The sequence below is a fragment of the Arvicola amphibius genome, chromosome 3 (genome assembly GCF_903992535.2).
Source record: "Arvicola amphibius chromosome 3, mArvAmp1.2, whole genome shotgun sequence".
NCBI lineage: Eukaryota > Metazoa > Chordata > Mammalia > Rodentia > Cricetidae > Arvicola > Arvicola amphibius.
Genome location: NC_052049.1, coordinates 148,126,332 through 148,144,770, shown reverse-complemented (window position 1 = coordinate 148,144,770; position 18,439 = coordinate 148,126,332). Strand labels below are relative to the sequence as shown.

The window sequence follows — 18,439 nt, the reverse complement described above, 5'->3', positions numbered from 1 at the left end:
TAGAGTAAGCCTTGAGATGTGGTAATATCAGTGGGGGCTATAAAGAATCATTTTATGCACGAATATATTAGGAATTATGGGCTATTGTTATTACCTATGGCGTGACATTTTAAAAACTCCCCCATCCTAGAGTGGAAATTCAACTTCAAATTGGGGTACTCGTTTCATGGAGGTAGCTACACTGAGTTTTCAGAATTCAGGTAAACGATTCATAGCTTTGCAGTGAGTAGAATAATCTAAAAGTAGAAATTAAGTTAGAAGAAACTAATTTTAAATTTAACTTTTAACCTAAACCACTGGCAAGATCTGATTTAGATGATGTTCAAAACAGATTGGCAGCTCGATCGTTTTCTGATGATTGCAGCTCTCCACTCTCAACTTTCCCTAAAAAGCAAAAAAAAAAAAAAAAAAAAAAAAAAAAAAAAAAAAAAAAATTGTTGGTGGCACAGGTTTCAGATAACAGGCTGTTTGGAATTCAGCTGTGTTTGGTTTCGCAGGGCCCACTTCCTTATCTGTAGGGGAGAGGAGTGGCATCCACTGAAGGTGCGTGGTTGATCGGCAGTTATGATTCACCAGACAAGCTTTAATATATATAATTCAGTTTTAATAAAGGAAAGGAAAGGGAACTTACAAATCCAAGGTTCCAGCGAGGAGGGCAGGAAAACAAAGAGAAAGCGGGCCGCAGGCCCGCAAGATTTTATAAGTCAATATTAGCCTAAGGGGGACACGCCCAAGAGGGACACGCCTAAGAGGGACACGCCTTTAGACCAAGGGGGACACGCCTTTAAACCAAGGGGGACACGCCTTACAAAACAAGGTTTTGGGCTAGGCTTCCCCTTCATCTCCCCCTTTTGTCTAAATAAGACAGAACCAAACCAAATACAACTATATTCAATAGGAACAAATAATAAATATAAAATTACAAACAATATTAAGAAGAAACATATAACAAAAGTTTTACTAAGTATTCTATTTCAAGGAGTCTAAATAATGTAGAGGGTAACTACAATTATCTAATCTTCAACCCCATCAAAGATCTGAGAAGGGAAGTAATATTACTTAAGCAACCAGGAAGTACAAACAAGAAACTTCCAAAATGTGCAACAAATGACAGAGACAACTAACTACCTGGGCAGTCACCCAAAGTTTCGTTTTGCAATGTTGAGGCAACCAACTTTGGCTAAGGCCTAACACAACTGACATAACATTTTTCAAAGGCAAGGAACTTTTTGTAGAACTGTCCAACCCTGTCTTGGCAAGATAAGACAATCCTGTTTTTATCCATTTACGGATACTCTGAAACTCTGTCAGTGGTCGAGGTATGGGCTTTTTCTTTGCCTAAAGGCCACTTCTGCCAAGAAGAAGACAAGCTCCCAGTGGAGTGTCTTTGGTGCTCAACATTCTCTCGGGAGTAGAGTGGTGTTGCCAGGAGTGATTGTGTCTCATAAGTACCAAACTCTAGGTTAGATTAAAGGCCATGTTCTACAGCTCTTCAAAGAGGTCGAAGATTATACTATCTATACTAAATATAATTTCTATGTATCTAAAAAACCTGAAAAACAACTGTGCAATAAATGAGGACAATATCCCCAAACGTAAACAATGTCATTATACAAATAATATCAGAGGTAGAAATGTACATTGCAATATGATAAATATCTCAATATAACAATTGTTTTAAACAGAGGTAGAAGCATACTCTCATACAATAGAGGTAGAAGCATACTCGCATACAATGTTCAATATACAAGAATCAACACCAATGCAATTTTCTAATAACAATAATTCACAAATACCAATCATCCCATCAAACCAGGTAATCCCCCCCCCTTTTTTTTTTTAAACACCCCTGAGTCCATATAATACCTCCCCCATCCCCTCAACCCTATACCATCTACCAAATGATGTCCCTAAACCAGAGGGCAAACTCTGTTGGGAGAGGGGGCGTCGTCCTCTAAGATTGCTTCTAGCTGACATGGGGGCGACGTTCTTCTCAGGGGGTTCCATGAAAGCAAATGATGGTAAAATTCCCAGAATAACATTTTGTCGAGGAAATTGTAACTAGCCTCTGAGTGTTTTGAGGAGGTCCGGCCAGAGTGTTGTCAAAATTGTACACCATTTGAAACTGTCTTGTGTAGTTGGTACCAAAAAAAAAAACCAAAAAAAGGTCTAATTTTAGCGCTATTAAAAAACATGACGTCATAGTAACCAGGTGAAATTGATGTTGTGGGGCCCCATCTTCATCCTGGAAACTTCAAAGATTACTGAAGGAAAATTTGTTGTTTGTTACAGGAAAGGTAAACATTATCTACAAAGACATATACAGACATATATATTCGATGGAAGGTATAATAAAGACAGACAGATATGAGGAAAGGCAAAGAAAGTTTATCAAGTATCATCATCATCATCATCATCATTATTATTATTATTATTATTATTATTATTATTATTATTCTGTCCCATTTCATGGCTCCTGACCTGAGACAGAAACTCTGAGATATCTCTTATAAACAGGCTTGGAATTGAAGAAGGACTGAGCCATAGTCCAACTCCAAAACCAGCTCTATATACATATAAATAAAGGCACAGTATATATGTAAAAAAATGTTTTATACTTACTAAACATATTCGGGTTCTGTGTTGATCCATATTAGGTTGTAACTAGTGTCCATGCATCAGTATTTAAATATCCAGGGTCCCTTAAGTTCTTTGAAGATGAGTGGTTTCCTGTGGAGATAAGAAAAGAACCCTGCCCCCAACCTATATGCTTTTCTTACCATCAGTATGATCATCATCCTTGTGAATGAATTATTTTTCTTTTCCAAGGGGCTTCTTCTCTTCAAACCGAACCTTTATTAATTTTGACGGTATCCACAATTTTTCCTCTCCTGTGGAGACAAGAGCAAAACCCCTTCCCCAACGCAGCACATCTCCTGGCTTCCACTGCGAGGTCAGCACATCCTTGAAATAAACTGGTTGATTTAATTCAGCAGACTTTTCCATTATCCAATGTCTTTCTGCAGCCGTTGTCCCCTTCTCATTAGCGTTGAGAAAATTCAAGGTTAATAAAGCACTATGTAACCTATTTCTAGGGGTATTTTCCACCCCTTTCTGTTTGTTTAACATGTCCTTTATAGTTCTATTTGATCTTTCTATGACTGCTTGACCTGTAGGATTGTATGGTATACCTGTAACATGCTTAATATTGTAATAAGCAAAAAACTGTTTCATTTTCCTAGAAACATAAGCTGGACCATTATCCGTCTTTATTTGTGTAGGTATACCCATGATGGCCATAACTTCTAATAAATGAGTGATTACTGAATCAGCTTTTTCTGAGCTTAAAGCAGTTGCCCATTGAAAACCTGAATAAGTGTCAATGGTGTGGTGTACATATTTTAATTTGCCAAATTCTGCAAAGTGAAACACATCCATCTGCCAGATTTCATTCCTTTGAGTGCCCTTTGGATTAGCCCCTGCAGGCAGTGGTGTTTGGTTATAAAAAGAGCAAGTAGGGCATTTCTTTACAATTTCCTTAGCTTGTTGCCATGTAATAGAAAACTCTTTCTTCAAGCCTTTGCTATTGACATGATGTTTTTTATGAAATTCAGAGGCCTGCAGCACACTACCAATCAACAATTGATCAATTTCTGCATTACCTTTTGCTAGAGGACCTGGCAGACCCGTATGGGATCTGATGTGTGTTATATACATAGGGCAAAGCCTGTTCCTGATCATGTCTTGTACCTGGATAAACAATGAGGTTAGTTCTGTATCATCAGGTATAAATTCAGCAGTTTCAATATGTAAGATTACTCTTTCTGCATATTGTGAATCAGTAACTATATTAAGCGGTTCTTTAAAATCCCTTACCACCATAAGAATGGCATATAATTCTGCCTTCTGGACAGAATCATAAGGGCTTTGTTCCACCTTACTCAAATCTTCTGATTTGTAACCTGCTTTCCCTGATTTATTAGCATCAGTATAAAATGTACGTGCTCCAGTTATCGGAGCATCACGGATGATTCGAGGGAGAATCCAAGAAGTTCTCTTTATAAAGTTAAGCCTCTTGCTTTTCGGATAGTTGTTATTGATTTCTCCCAAAAAATTAGCGCAAGCTCTTTGCCATGGTTCGTTATCTTCCCACAACTTTTTTAGTTCATCAGCAGTGAAAGGCACTATAATTTCTGCTGGGTCTATGCCTGCTAGTTGACGAAGTCTCAATTTGCCTTTTATAATTAATTCAGAGACTTTTTCCACATAAGTTTTTATTTTCTTACTTGGTTTATGTGGTAAAAAGATCCATTCTAAGATAATATCATCTCTCTGCATTAAAATTCCTGTAGGAGAAATTTTGGAAGGCAATATGACGAGAATACAACTGAGCTCTGGATTCACCCTGTCCACATGTGTCTCTTGTAATTTCTCTTCAATCATTCTCAGCTCCTTTTCTGCTTCAGCTGTTAATTCTCTGGGGCTGTTTAAGTCTTTTTCACCATCCAAGGTTTTATTTAAATGAATTATCATATCAGGTGTTATGCCAACAGCTGGTCGTAAGCTGGAAATGTCTCCTAACAACCTTTGAAAGTCATTGAGAGTCCGTAACCGATCTCTCCTAATTTGTGCTTTTTGTGTCTTAATTTTTTGTAAACCTATTTTATAACCTAGATAATTAACAGAATCTCCTCTCTGAATTTTTTCAGGAGCAATCTGCAATCCCCATTTAGGTAAAAGTATTTTTACTTCTTCAAACAGTCTTTCTAAAGTAGCCATGTTTGAATCAGATAACAGAATATCATCCATGTAATGATAAATTATCGACTTGGGAAATTGCTTGCGTATTATTTGCAATGGTTGATTTACAAAATATTGGCACAGGGTGGGAGAGTTCAACATGCCCTGTGGGAGGACGGTCCACTGGTATCTCCTTGTAGGTTGAGAGTTATTATAAGTAGGCACTGTGAAGGCAAACTTTTCTCTGTCCTTTTCTTGTAAAGGTATAGTGAAGAAACAATCCTTTAAATCAATTACTATGAGAGGCCATCCTTTTGGTAATAAAGATGGCAGAGGAATTCCAGATTGCAGAGAGCCCATAGGTTGAATAACCTTATTGATAGCCCTGAGATCTGTCACCATTCTCCACTTACCAGATTTTTTCTTAACAACAAATACAGGAGAATTCCAAGGGCTGGTAGATTCTTCTATATGTCGAGCATCTAATTGCTCTTGTACCAGCTGTTCTAAAGCCTGCAACTTTTCCTCAGCTAAAGGCCATTGCTTTGTCCATATTGGTTTCTCAGTCAACCATTTTAGAGGCAGTGCTGTTCGTATCTCTGAAGGGCCATCAATTGCTTTGCATTCTTGTACAGCCCGAACAGCCGGTTTCCGCCTTCTGTAATATCTTTTAATATTTCCCTCGGTGATATAGGCTCTAGAAGCAGCAGGAATGTTAATTTGGGTATTCCATTGCTGCAACAGGTCACGGCCCCATAAATTCACTGCAATATTGGCTACATATGGCCTTAATTTTCCTATTTGTCCTTCTGGCCCTATGCATTCAACCCATCTCGTGCTCTGCCTTACTTGAGATAGGGTTCCAATTCCCAGGAACTGAACATTTACATCCTGAAGAGGCCAATACGGATGCCAAGATTCTGGAGTAATGATACTTACATCCGCACCTGTGTCCAGTAGGCCAGTAATAAAAACGCCATTTACACATACTCTTAACTTTGGTCTTTGTTCATTTATAAAAGTCTGCCAAAATACACGTAACTCATCTTTCAGGCCATTTTTGCTTTTAACAGCAGGCATGGGGCTTTCTAATTTTCTTGATGAGGCATGTTCTCGGCAGTAACCGGAAATGACTGGACCACATTCGCCATGGGGGCCTGCGAGAGGCCCCCCATTGAGTTTCCCAGTGGCAACAGGTTGCCTTGTCTATCTCTTGTTGACCTGCACTCATTTGTCCAGTGTCTGCCTTTTCCACATCTCCTACATATACCTGAAGGCTGAGTCCTCCTACGTCTGTTATTTCTAGAAGAGGCATTATTATTATTATTATTATTATTGTTGTTGTTGTTGTTGTTATTATTATTATTATTATTTCTGAAAATCCGTTGTCTGCAATTCCTTTTAATATGTCCCATCTTGCCACAATTAAAACATTTGGTAACTTGATGCCTCCTTTTTGCATTAGAAATTGCTTCTTCGACCCATGCTTCAGTGCCATAGTCAAATGATTCAACATTCATTGTATGTAAGACCCATTCGTCCAAGGGCGCTGATCTCATCTTTAAAGGCCCCAGGATCCTTTTACACTCCACATTGGCATTCTCATAAGCCAAAGATTCAATTATTATACGTCTTGCTTCTGGGTCAGATATCCCTATCTGTACAGCTTTAGTTAGCCTTTGTAAAAAATCACTAAAGGGTTCTCTCTGACCCTGTTTAACTCTGATATATGATTCCAGTCTCTGTCCTGGGTCTTGAACCCTGTCCCAAGCCTTTAAAGCTGCTGTAGTACATATGGATAAGGTGTGTTCATCATAATTCGCTTGTTCCAGAGGATCGGAGAAAAGTCCTTCACCTAGAATTTGATCTAGGGAGATCTCAATTCCCTTTGCTCTTTCCTGCTGTTCTAAAAGTTTAGCCTCTTGTCTGAACATGCATTTCCAATTTAATTGTGACCCACTCTCTAGAACAGCTGATACTAATTGTACCCAATCATGAGGCGTTGCCTTATTGCTTATAGACCAAGTTTTGAGCATCTCTCTAACAAAGGACGAATGTAGCCCAAAGTTCATAATGGCTTGTTTAATTTCTTTGAGATCATTCATACGGACGGGTTCCCATGTATATTCCTTGATGACTTTAGGGTTTTTGGAACCAGTCACCTTTTCTGACGTTACTATTGGAAAGGCAGGTAGAACTTTATGGAAATTATCCCGGAGAGTTTTACTCATTGACGGAGTTAAATTTCGCCTTTGTACCGTTTGCTCCTGTTCTATAATTTCCTCAATCTTTTCTAATCTGCTTACTATTGCCTTCTGTAAGGCCTGGATCTCCTGTCCAGAATTATGCTCCAAGGCCTTCATGGAGGATTCCAAAACATGAAGTTTGTCCAGTAGAGTTAGTGTCTCATCCTTGGATAGAATTTTCATGGCCTGAATTGTGCCTTCTTGTATTGACAATCTGTCAGCCAATCTGTCATATCCTTTAGACAAAGTCCGATTTTCACATTCAGCAGTTTTAATTCTCTCTGATAATGTTTCAGACAGGGACTGAAGTTTACGATCCAAATCAGCTGTTCTCTCCTCCGCAGCAATGAGTCTCTCCTTAATATCAGACTGTAGTTTTTCTAAATTTTGCTCATTTGACCGAGTCATATCAGACAAAGCCTTATTCCCTTCCTTGAGACCTTCAAACTCTTTCTTGGTGTCCGTCTGAATTGTTTTTGCAAATACCTCGACCGACTTAAAGTTGTTACTCAAAACAGTTGTGCCCTTTCTTAAGCATTCAACCTCTGACCTAAGAATCCTGGTTTCATTCTGTAAGGACTTTATCATTTTTCTATTTTCAAACCATGTAAGGGAGAAACCAAATACGAGAAAAATTGCAAGCCCTATAAACATCCAAGTTATGGGAATATCATATGTATCCTGTAATATTTCTACCATAGTACAATTAAATAGACTGCAGAAGCTTTCAACGGTGATATGGTCAGACATTTTTTTTTTTTTTTTTTTAATCAAAAGAAATTTTACCTGAAATGACCGTTCCCTGCCAGTAGGTCGCTAGGGCAATAACCGCTCGGCCAAACCGAGTCACACACACGTCCTTTGCTCCGTACAAGCGGGGCTGGGACAGGCTAGTCTGGGAAACTGCTCTGAAGCAATCAAGAGCCCAAGGCCGAATCCTTGCCACGCAGTGTGGGAACTGGAGCTGAAGGCTCCCAAATGCCCGAGTTGGACGCCAAATGAAGGTGCGTGGTTGATCGGCAGTTATGATTCACCAGACAAGCTTTAATATATATAATTCAGTTTTAATAAAGGAAAGGAAAGGGAACTTACAAATCCAAGGTTCCAGCGAGGAGGGCAGGAAAACAAAGAGAAAGCGGGCCGCAGGCCCGCAAGATTTTATAAGTCAATATTAGCCTAAGGGGGACACGCCCAAGAGGGACACGCCTAAGAGGGACACGCCTTTAGACCAAGGGGGACACGCCTTTAAACCAAGGGGGACACGCCTTACAAAACAAGGTTTTGGGCTAGGCTTCCCCTTCAATCCACCTCACAGTGGTGTTTGTGGAACAATGCCTATACAGCTTTTAACATAGCATTACATAGCATTGGGCACATGCTAGATACTCAGGCACTACTAACCACTAGTATAGGCTTGGGTTAGAAGATGATAATTGTTAGGAGCTGTGAATCCCCAGATCCTGAATTTCCTGTAAACAACTTGTTTTCCCCTGATCTGAGTGCCTACATGAGCAGGAGACCCTCAGGAGTTCCTGATGGCAGGAGAGTGGTTTCTGGTGTGATTGGCTGGGGCGTGGCTATCTCTATATAAGCTGCCCCTGAACACAGTAAAGGGGGCATTCTTGGGGCATTCCTGTTTCAAGGATGGTCCGTGTCTCTGTCTGTGAGTCTTTGTGTGTTTCTATCTCCAGCCCCTTGCCCATTTCACGAACTGTATGGTGGCGCATAAAGCGCAGACGGGCGTCATGCGCTGCAGATAATTATTCATACCCTCAATTTCTTCCACGTGTGGGCGGGCGGGAGTAAAACTCATACAGAAGTGAAAACATCAGTTTTACAATGATGACGATGACAGTGATAACCGGGATTACAAAGCCCAGTTTAGGCTTCCTAATTCTTCTCCCTCAGCTAGGTCTTGAGGTGACTCCCCTATCCCCACGGGAGAGGTAGGCCATCAGAGCAGACTCATTTACCAGAATCACTACTCCTAATCCATGGAACCCTGAAAACAGAACACAGAAAGGGGCTCCTGATGACCACCAGGAGATGTGCCTGGACACAAGAGAGAGGGACCATGCAGAAATGCCCAGCTGTGAGCTGTCCTGGGACTGGCCGTGCGATGCCTGCTTCTTGGGTCCTTTCTCCTCTCAAATGGGAACTATGAGGGGAGGGAAATTTGCTTTCCCCCCACAGTATCAAATGAAGTATGGCTCTGCGAAAGAAATAGACCTTTACAAGGAGCAAAGGTGTTTCTGCCACCAATGTAGATTTTTGGCCCCCTCCAGCCCTTTGTATAGGTTCAGTTCTCACTACCACAAAAACAGAGCTAGGGATTTTAAAGACTGTGAGTGTCTCTCTCTCTCTCTCTCTCTCTCTCTCTCTCTCTCTCTCTCTCTCTCTCTCTCTCTGTGTGTGTGTGTGTGTGTGTGTCTGTGTCTGTGTCTGTGTGTGTCTGTGTGTCTATGTGTTTTTTCTGTGTGCGGTTATGTACCTGTATACTTATGCTCACAGAGACCAGAGACATTTAATTCTCTTGGGCTCCCCTGAAGCTGGAGTTACAAGCATTTGTGAACCGCCCAACACGAGTGCTAGGAGCAGAAGCCGGGTCTTCTGCAAGAGCAGTATGTGCTCCTAACCTCTATGCTATCTCTTCTAGCCCCTAAAGATATTCTTTAAATTTGTAAATATGAAATTGGTATTAGGATAACTGTGTATATTCTGATAAACACTTGAAGTTGTTGAAGAATAGAACATGGGCTTCAGGATGTATTAGTGAGACTGGAAATGCGAATCTGGTCAGGTCGTGTTCCTCAGCTTTCACAGGATAATCAGATGCAATCCTCTGGCTGAGGCTGAGCAGAGTAAGAAATTAAAAGGAAAGACACAAAACCCTTACATTTTGATATTCTTGAATTATTTATAGGCGATGTCCAGTGATTTAATATTTGCTGTTTAAATTCTCGCCAGAAACTTGGTAAGAGAAAGCAGCCCATTGTTTTTGGACTTTCTACTTAATCTTCAATGAATCCTATTGGATGACCTTGTTTGTGTGCAGCTATTTACTTATTTTGCATTACAGAGGATCAAACCTCTGGCCTCTCATGTGCTGGGGACCAGCTCTGTGGCTGAGCTACAGCCCAGCTCATAGTCTTTCTTGACTTCCATGCCCTGACCTCCATCTCTTCCGAGGCCTGTGTGATTTGTGTCTACTGGATGCTATTCATTCTCAGAAATAAGCCTTCTTTCATATTTCTACTACTAATAGGGTAACTGGTCCTAGTGAACTCAATACATACTTTTTGTCTATTTATTTATTTTTCTGCTTAGGAAAGCTCAGCTCAGTTATCTTTATTTTTGGTATTTCAGTTGGTTTCTATTTTTTCTCTACTATTTTATGGATTTTAATGTTATTTTGAAATTTATCTTATTGCTTTTGTATTTCCTACACTTTGAAACTCAAGTACTTAAATGCTTGTTTTCCTCCTCCTCGTCCTCTTTTTTACCCCCTGTCTTTAGAGACAAGGTATTACCATCTATCCCAGGCTGGCTACATACCTACATTTGTTTCTGTGTCTGGATAGCATAGCACATGCCTGAAATCCCAGACCTCAAAGGGCTGAGACAGGAAAATAACTGATTCAAGACCAGCTTGGGCTACATATATACTGCAAAATCAAGAAGAGTTGCAAACCAAGCCTTCAGGGTCTGCAAGACTGTGTTTAACATGAATATTTTTGGGTTTCCTGTCCTTGAGTTGAATAATCTTCAGTAGAGTGTCTTCCCCATCACTTCTGACCCATGTTTGGTCTGAGCTGATGCTGCCCTGTCTGAATCCCCTTTAGTGCACCTCCTTTCTCTTTTGACACAAGCCCAGCATCACAAAGAATGAGGCATGTTTAATCAGGCTCCAAACAATGTCAACAATTCAGTCTTTTAGCAACTGGTACTTCTTCCCAAATCTAATTATCTTATCTCTATAGACTTTAATAAAATCACCTTGTAAATCTGGTGCATCCTCAGAAGAGGGGCTATGTGTGATCTTATGAGCCCACTTGAGGGGTTATCGCGTGCTCTTCAGTTGTGTCCTGGGTCCCAATACCCTCTGCATGCAGGAGTCACTCTCCCTCCCTCTGGGGCTCTCTTATCTTCATTGTTCCCCATTATGATTCAGTAATGACTAAAAATAGCCTTATGTCAGGCGTACCCAAACCCATGCCCCTTCTGTGTAAGCCAGTTTGGTTGCTAAGACCTTGTATGTTTCCTTCAATTGGTTTCTCTTTTCCTAAATTCCTCGGTGCTTTGGAGTTAAACCTCAGCAGACAACAGAGCTAAAACTGCCTCCCAGCTATGGTCCTTTAATATAAACATTGTTATATTTTATGTTAATTCTTCCCTTTATCAAATATGTCTACTTCTGGGGTCTGGCAAGAAAACTCAGCTGGTAAAGGTGCTTGTCACCAAGATGGACAACTTGAGTTCAACCCCTGAGACCCACGTGGTGAAAGGAGAAGATAGATTTGTACAAGTCCTCTGGCCTCCACACTAGTGCCTTAGCACAGGGACCCTCATATGAGTGCACACACACCCAGGCGCACACACCCACGCGCGCACACACACACACACCCAGGCGCACACACCCACGCACACACACACACAGAGAGAGAGAGAGACAGAGACAGAGACAGAGACAGAGAGACAGAGAGAATTAGTCAAAAATATAATTAGAAAGACTTCTAGAAAACAGGCTTGGAGGTGCACGCCTTTAATCCCAAGACTCCAAAGGCAGAGGCAAGCCAATCTCTTGAGTTTCAGATCAACCAAGGCTACAAAGAAAAACTGTCTTGGAAAAACAAAACAAAGCAAAGAAAGAAAGAAAGAGAGGGAGAAAGAAAAAGAAAAACCCAAACAAACAAACAGGACCTCTAGGTGAATTCTTTTTTTTCCTTAGCAAGTTCTCGGCCTTTCCATTTTTCAGCCCCTCTATCCAGCTGGAAGTTACATGTTCAACGCCTGTTATAGTTGCACTGTTCTCTAGCAGTCATTCTCCGTGATGAACCACCTCTTAAACTCAAAAACCCCAAAACTCGGCACCCAGTGTATAATTCGTGATTCTGTAGGGCCATTGCTAAGGAAGTCAATCTTCAGACACTGCACAAATTACATAGAGCCAAGAGACAGTCACTTCACTTTTCTTTTAGGACCTTGATATCATTAAAAAGAAAAATAATAACAAGAAATAACATCTGACATATCTGGTCTGTTGCTACTCATGTAATTTTTTACATGTAGAACTTAAGATTGGAAGCTAGATCCCACAGTAACGCTCTTAAGCAGAACTTAGCAACTCAGAAGCACTATGCAGGAATGCCTCAGCAATTTGGAGATGGAGCCCAGAAGGCTGTCTTCCTCATAATGTAACCACAATGGCAGCAAGCTCTAAGAGATGTGTTGAGGTAAATGTTATTCACAGCGATTCCAGTAACCCATTCCAGTGACCCAGCCCAAGACTATTGCTGCCTTAAAAGCCCACTTGGTCAAGGCCAAGGCCTGCTCTGTGCTGAGGCTACCCCAAACTATTTGATATTTCTGTGTGCTATTTTTCCCTTCAGACGTCCATACAATCTGTATCTCTTGGGATTTCTCCATCTACCATCTAATTGATAATGCTACCATCTTCCCCTATACAATTCCTTGGCTAAGTTAGATTGAGATCTAAGGGGAGACTGGGCCTTTGGAGCCCAATGCTAAAACATGCAGGATGCAAAATAAATTAAAAGACTGACCTATACATACGTAGCTGCCAAACTGTAGAGATCTAAATGCTATGGGCCTGGTTAGTATTGGTCTTTTCAACCAGTTTCCATCTGATATCTACTCCAAAACAAAGAGCAGGGAAGAGGATGAAGCAACCTCCCTTTTAGTTTGGGCTCCAGAAATGGACCATTCACAATTAATGTATCATCCATCTGTAAAGAGAACTGTAAAGCCTTCCTGGAACTGAAGGGCAAACAGAAACCTCGGGAACAGCTCTAATGCCAATACTCTGTGCAATCCGCTCCCTAGGAGGCTTTAGGGAGTTGTCAGTGGGATTCAGAGTGGATTTTAATAAGTCTGTTTCACCTGGAATACTGGGTTCTGAGGAGATGGGGGAGAAGTAGAAAATTTCTTTTTCCAGAAAACATGGCATGTTGTAGGAGTACTTGTTCATTCCCAGCTTCTCAGACCCAAAATAATCACTCAGAAGTCATATTATTTGAATCACTGCTCAGCCAATAGTTGAAGCATATTGCTATCTATTGCTGTCTAGCACGTACATCTGGAATTAACCCATTTCCATTATTGTATATTTAACCACGAGGTTCGTGGCCTACTGGCAAGCTTCCAGCTGGCAGTTAGCGTCTTTCCCTTCTGGTGGCTCAATAGCATCTCCCTGACTCTGCCTTCTTTCTCCCAGGATTCAGTTTAGTTTTCCCTGCCTATTTCTACTCTGCTAAGCCAATGCTGAAACAGATTCTTTATTCATTAACCAATCAAAACAACACATAGACAGAAGGACTTCCTACACCAATGGCACAGTGTCAAAGCATTTGCTCATCACAGATGGAGATGGTGCTGGTGGCATCTGATCAGAAAGATGCTTCTGACAGCCCTTGCTACCTGGGACCATGAGTGGCAGGGATTCTGCTGACGCCCCCCTATGCACAGCCCCCCAGTGAACCATCTCGCCTCAGCAGTGCCAGATCAAAGAGCAATGAGTGAGAGAGGAAGTGCTGCTATGGTAAGATCTGGTCGCCTTGAGCAGGCGCTTCCTAAGCACCTACTTTGTGCCAACAGTACACGGCATAGAATGAGAGGACTGGTGAAGCCGGGGTTTCGTGAAAATAGGATACACAGAGAAGCAGTAGCCTGGTGTAAGACATGCATGACCTCGCTCTGAGAACTGTACTCTTTAAATGTCCTAAAGAGCCTCCCTGCGTTTGGCATGTCTTTTAAAAAAAAAAGGAATGTGGACCCTTCCTATATTTTCTCTAGAAATTCAGATCATTACAATCCTTATATTATGACAGTGATGATTATTACCCAGAAGAGGTCAGGTACATGTACACGATGAGACCTTACCTTTTTTTCTGAGCCCAGGAAGATGTTATCCAGTTTCTGTGAAATAATGTAATCACCTCAAATTTAGGGAGTCTGCCCCTAGAAGGCCAGCAGGTAAATTGTAACACCATGAACTGGGTATGATAGCACAAGCCTATAATTTCAGCACACAGCAGGCTGAGGCAGGGGAATTGTGAGCTTGAGGCCTGCCTAGGCTGCATAACAAGACTGAGTCTCAAACAACAAAGCAAAAACATTAAGGCTGTGATGGCTAGTTTATAAAGCCTGTTGTCATGGAGAAAATACCAGAAGGTGGTGGCCCACCATTTCCCTTTCAGTGTTCTCCATCAAGTCATATGCCCCAGGCCAGAGTCACAACGTACAGTCACTGCGTGTGAAGTCAGCCACTAAGCTCTTACCCGGCTTTGCTCCCTCAGCTGGACAGACTGGAGGAGAAGCAGAGGGAAACATACCGCCGCATGCTGGAGCAGCTGCTGCTAGCGGAGAAGTGTCACAGGCGCACGGTGTATGAGTTGGAGAACGAGAAGCACAAGCACACTGACTACATGAACAAGAGCGACGACTTCACCAACCTGCTGGAGCAGGAGCGAGAGAGGTAACTTGCACAGACACTGCCTACCTCTGGGTCCCTGCCATTTCCTGGCTGGCCGGCAGGGGAGGCCAGGCTCAAAGCACTATTATCCACAGCGGATCCCCAGCAACCCCACAGCGGATCCCCAATGATCCCATAGTAGATCCCCAATGATCCCATAGCGGATTTTCCAGCAACACCATGGAGGATCCCCAGTGATCCCACAGCAGATCCCAGCGATCTCATGGAGGACCCAACAGCGACCCAGTAGCGGATCCCAGTGATCTCATAGCGGATCCCCAAAGATCCCGGTGGTGGATCCCAGTGATCCAATTGAGATCCCATGTGATCCCTTGGCAGATCCCGGCGATCTCGTGGCGGATCCCTAATGGTCCATAGCAGATTCCAGTGATGCCATGGCAAACCCCCCAATGATCTTGGAGCAGATCCCAGCGATCTCCTAGTGGGTTCCCAAAGATTCCTGTAGTGGATCCCAGTGATCCCATCGAGGAGCCCCAGTGATCCATTAGTGGGTCCTGTGATTTTGTAGCGGATCCCCGATGGTCCCTTAGCTGGTCCTGGTGATCTTGTAACCCCCAGCACTGAGGTAAACATCTGGATGTGGTGGCCTGTGCCTGGAACCCTGCTTGTTGGGGACTCAGAGATAGGGGGTTCCCCAAGGTTTGCTGGCCTGCTAAGTGCAGCTGGACTGGAAGGCTCCAGATTCAGGGAAAGACTTTGTCTTTTATATGTATATTTATATTTATAATGTGAAGGCTAGGCAATGGTGGTGCACACCTTTAATCCCAGCACTTGGGAGACAGAGGCTGGTGGATCTCTGAATTCAAGAGCAACCTTGTCTATAAAATGAGTTCCAGGACAGCCAGGGCTACACAGAAAAACCCTGAAAGAAAAAAAGGTGAAGAGCGATTGAGGTAGACACTCAGCATCGACCATACAGGCTCCATGTGGACGTGCATACGTGCAAACCCACATAAACATGTGTGTACACACACATACAGAAAAATAAAATATTGTATTGAAGCTTCCAGTCTCATTAAAAGATGGCCCTTGAGCCCTTTCTCAGACACTAAGTCTGTCTTTCTCTCTTAGTACATGCGTACTGGATTTGAGGGATATTTCTGAACACCTTGAAACCTTTCTTGGAGGTGAGCAATAGGGAAGGGACCGCAGTGAGGCTTTCTGCAGGAGCTTAGCTGGAGATTTGATTGTGAGTTTCCTGAAGAGTAGGCCTATCTGTACCCCTCCCCCAGGGCATCACAGGCTTCTCACTTCCTCCTCTTCTCTCCTCTTGTGTCTCATTGTGGCCTCCCCCAGCCTTGAAGGGAAAGTATCATGGCAGAATCACATTATCTGATTGTGTGTGGAGTTGGCTGTTGCCGAAATCTTGCTGGAGACCTCCAATTTCCGCGCACCGCGCCCCCGTGTCTGCGTTCGGTGCACTTTTACCCTGTTACCGAGCTTCGGGCAAGGGGGCTGGAGGTTAAAATACACAAACACATACAGACAGAGAGACAGAGACACGGGTCATCCTCGAATTCCCCAAGAATGCCCCCTTTATTGTGTTCAGGGGCAGATTATATGAGATAGCCACGCCCCAGCCAAACCCACCAGAAACCACTCTCCTGCCATCAGGAACTCCTGAAGGTCTCGTGCTCAGAGCAGCTGTAGGCACTCAGATCAGGGGATTACAAGAAATTCAGGATCTGGGGTCTCACTGCTCCCAACATCTCCCCCTAAATTTTTTATAAAACAGAAGACCCTCCTGACCATACTGCCTTTTGGTCACTTTGATTGAACCTATATTCAGGAGAGAGTGACAGCATCTCCTCAGGAGAATACTGGCTTTTAGGGAACACAAGAGAGCAACTTAACTGCCTTCTTGTCCCGCTGCTGCATTCTCGGGCAGCCCAGTGGGGTCTGTGCTCCAGTTTGTCTCAGCTCCAGCACTTGTTGTGCGCTGCTGTGGCATCCGCCAGGCTAGGCACCAATTGGGCTGAGGCAATGTGCCTTCCACCACAGCCACCTAGCAAAGCTCTGCTCCAGCTGCATTCGTTATGGGTCCAAACTGGTGCATGAAGTGGAGCGAAACTCAGGGAAGCAGGCTTGCTGCTCTGCAACCACTGAAGGGGCCCCACTTAGGAAATTTGGGCATCGTCAATTTGTCTGGCTACTTCCTGCTGAGAGGGGACGCTGCATTCTTAGGGGTAATTACTTCAATTTACTGCCATTTTCCAGTAGTGCTCAGACATGTAGCGGTAGTGCTGCCTTCTGTGCCCTGAGGCAGACGCTGGAAGCAGGCCTAGTGTTCTTGCCTCATGGGTCCTCGAGGCAGGTCCCAGGGTTTGGCATTGCAGCCCCTCAGCGCTTGGCCTTGGAGCCGCCACCGCTCACACTCCACTGCAACATTTCAGGAGGTCTCGGGGATTCAAACCACATGAATATCGAATAAATCCTTAGGCTCTCATCATCTGTGGAGACAAAAACAGAACCTCTTTTCCAAAACATCAAATCCTTAAGCCCTTACTTTAAAGTCAAAATACCTTTCTTAGCAGTTCCTAGAATCAAATGTCTTTCTCCAGTCCAGAACACAAAAGACAACACAATCAATATATCATACATCTGTACACATTTATCTTTTTTTTTTTAAAAGCTATATACATTCTATCCCAATATATATGTCCCCTCCGGCTGGGGACAACCCTGTTCGTTTACCCCTCTTTCTCGGTTGGAGTTCCACTTGCTGCCAAACCGAGCGAAGGACGTCAGGATTAACACATATACCCCAATCCACCCTCACCTTCTGAGGGCAACCTCTCAGCGTTCTCTAGTTCCCGATATCTTGACTGGGACCTCCAATTGCCGAAATCTCGGTAGAGACCTCCAATTGCCACACACCGCGCCCCCGTGCCTGCGTTCAGTGTGCTTTTACCCAGTTACCCAGTTCGCGAGATTTGGGCAAGAGGCAGGCCTACCTTATTATTATTATTATTATATTATTATTATTATTATATATACAATATTCTGTCTGTGTGTATGCCTGCAGGCTAGAAGAGGATACCAGACCCCATTACAGATGGTTGTGAGCCACCATGTGGTTGTTGGGAATTGAACTCAGGATCTTTGGAAGAGCAGGCAATGCTCTTAACCTCTGAGCCATCTCTCCAGCCCCCTTTCATTGTGTTCAGGGGCAGATTATATAGAGATAGCCATGCCCCAGCCAAACCCACCAGAAACCACTCTCCTGCCATCAGGAACTCCTGAAGGTCTCGTGCTCAGAGCAGCTGTAGGCATTCGGATCAGGGGATTACAAGAAATTCAGGATCTGGGGTCTCACTGCTCCCAACAGGCTGTCATAAGTCAGGGCTCTTCGCTAAGCAACTCTAATGAAGAAGGACATCTTTTCATCAAGACTGAGGGCTCAAACCACATCAGTGTTTGTACCATTATGGAAAAATGCTTAAAGCTCTGTCAAACAGGGCAACTCTCAACCTGGCCAATTATAGGTTAGACTGCTGGACTGTTACATGAGCAGCTTCATCTCTCTGTGAAAGGGGTCCTGAAGCTTCCAGAGACAGGCGGGGTGCAGGCTAGGACCTCCCCAATAGTCCTCTGCCACTCCAAGAGTGCTACCCACCTAGTTCCCCAGTCTAAAGACTGGTGTGCAGTGAGTCTGGAGAACATCCCAGAAATGTGGCCTTTGTACCTTCATACCAGGACTGCACTCTGAAGGCTACTGACC

At 43.1% G+C, this 18,439-nt stretch overlaps 1 protein-coding gene across 2 annotated transcripts in view; it reads left to right on the top strand.

Annotated features, from left to right (window-relative positions):
• The window catches only part of Filip1 (filamin A interacting protein 1), a 173,798-nt gene that overhangs the window by 108,064 nt on the left and 47,295 nt on the right, over positions 1 to 18,439 (top strand). For both annotated transcript variants that reach the window (XM_038324384.1, XM_038324383.1), the window contains exon 4: positions 14,522 to 14,700. In XM_038324384.1, coding sequence (XP_038180312.1) covers positions 14,522 to 14,700 — 179 coding nt within the window. The remainder of the gene's footprint in view (positions 1 to 14,521; positions 14,701 to 18,439) is intronic.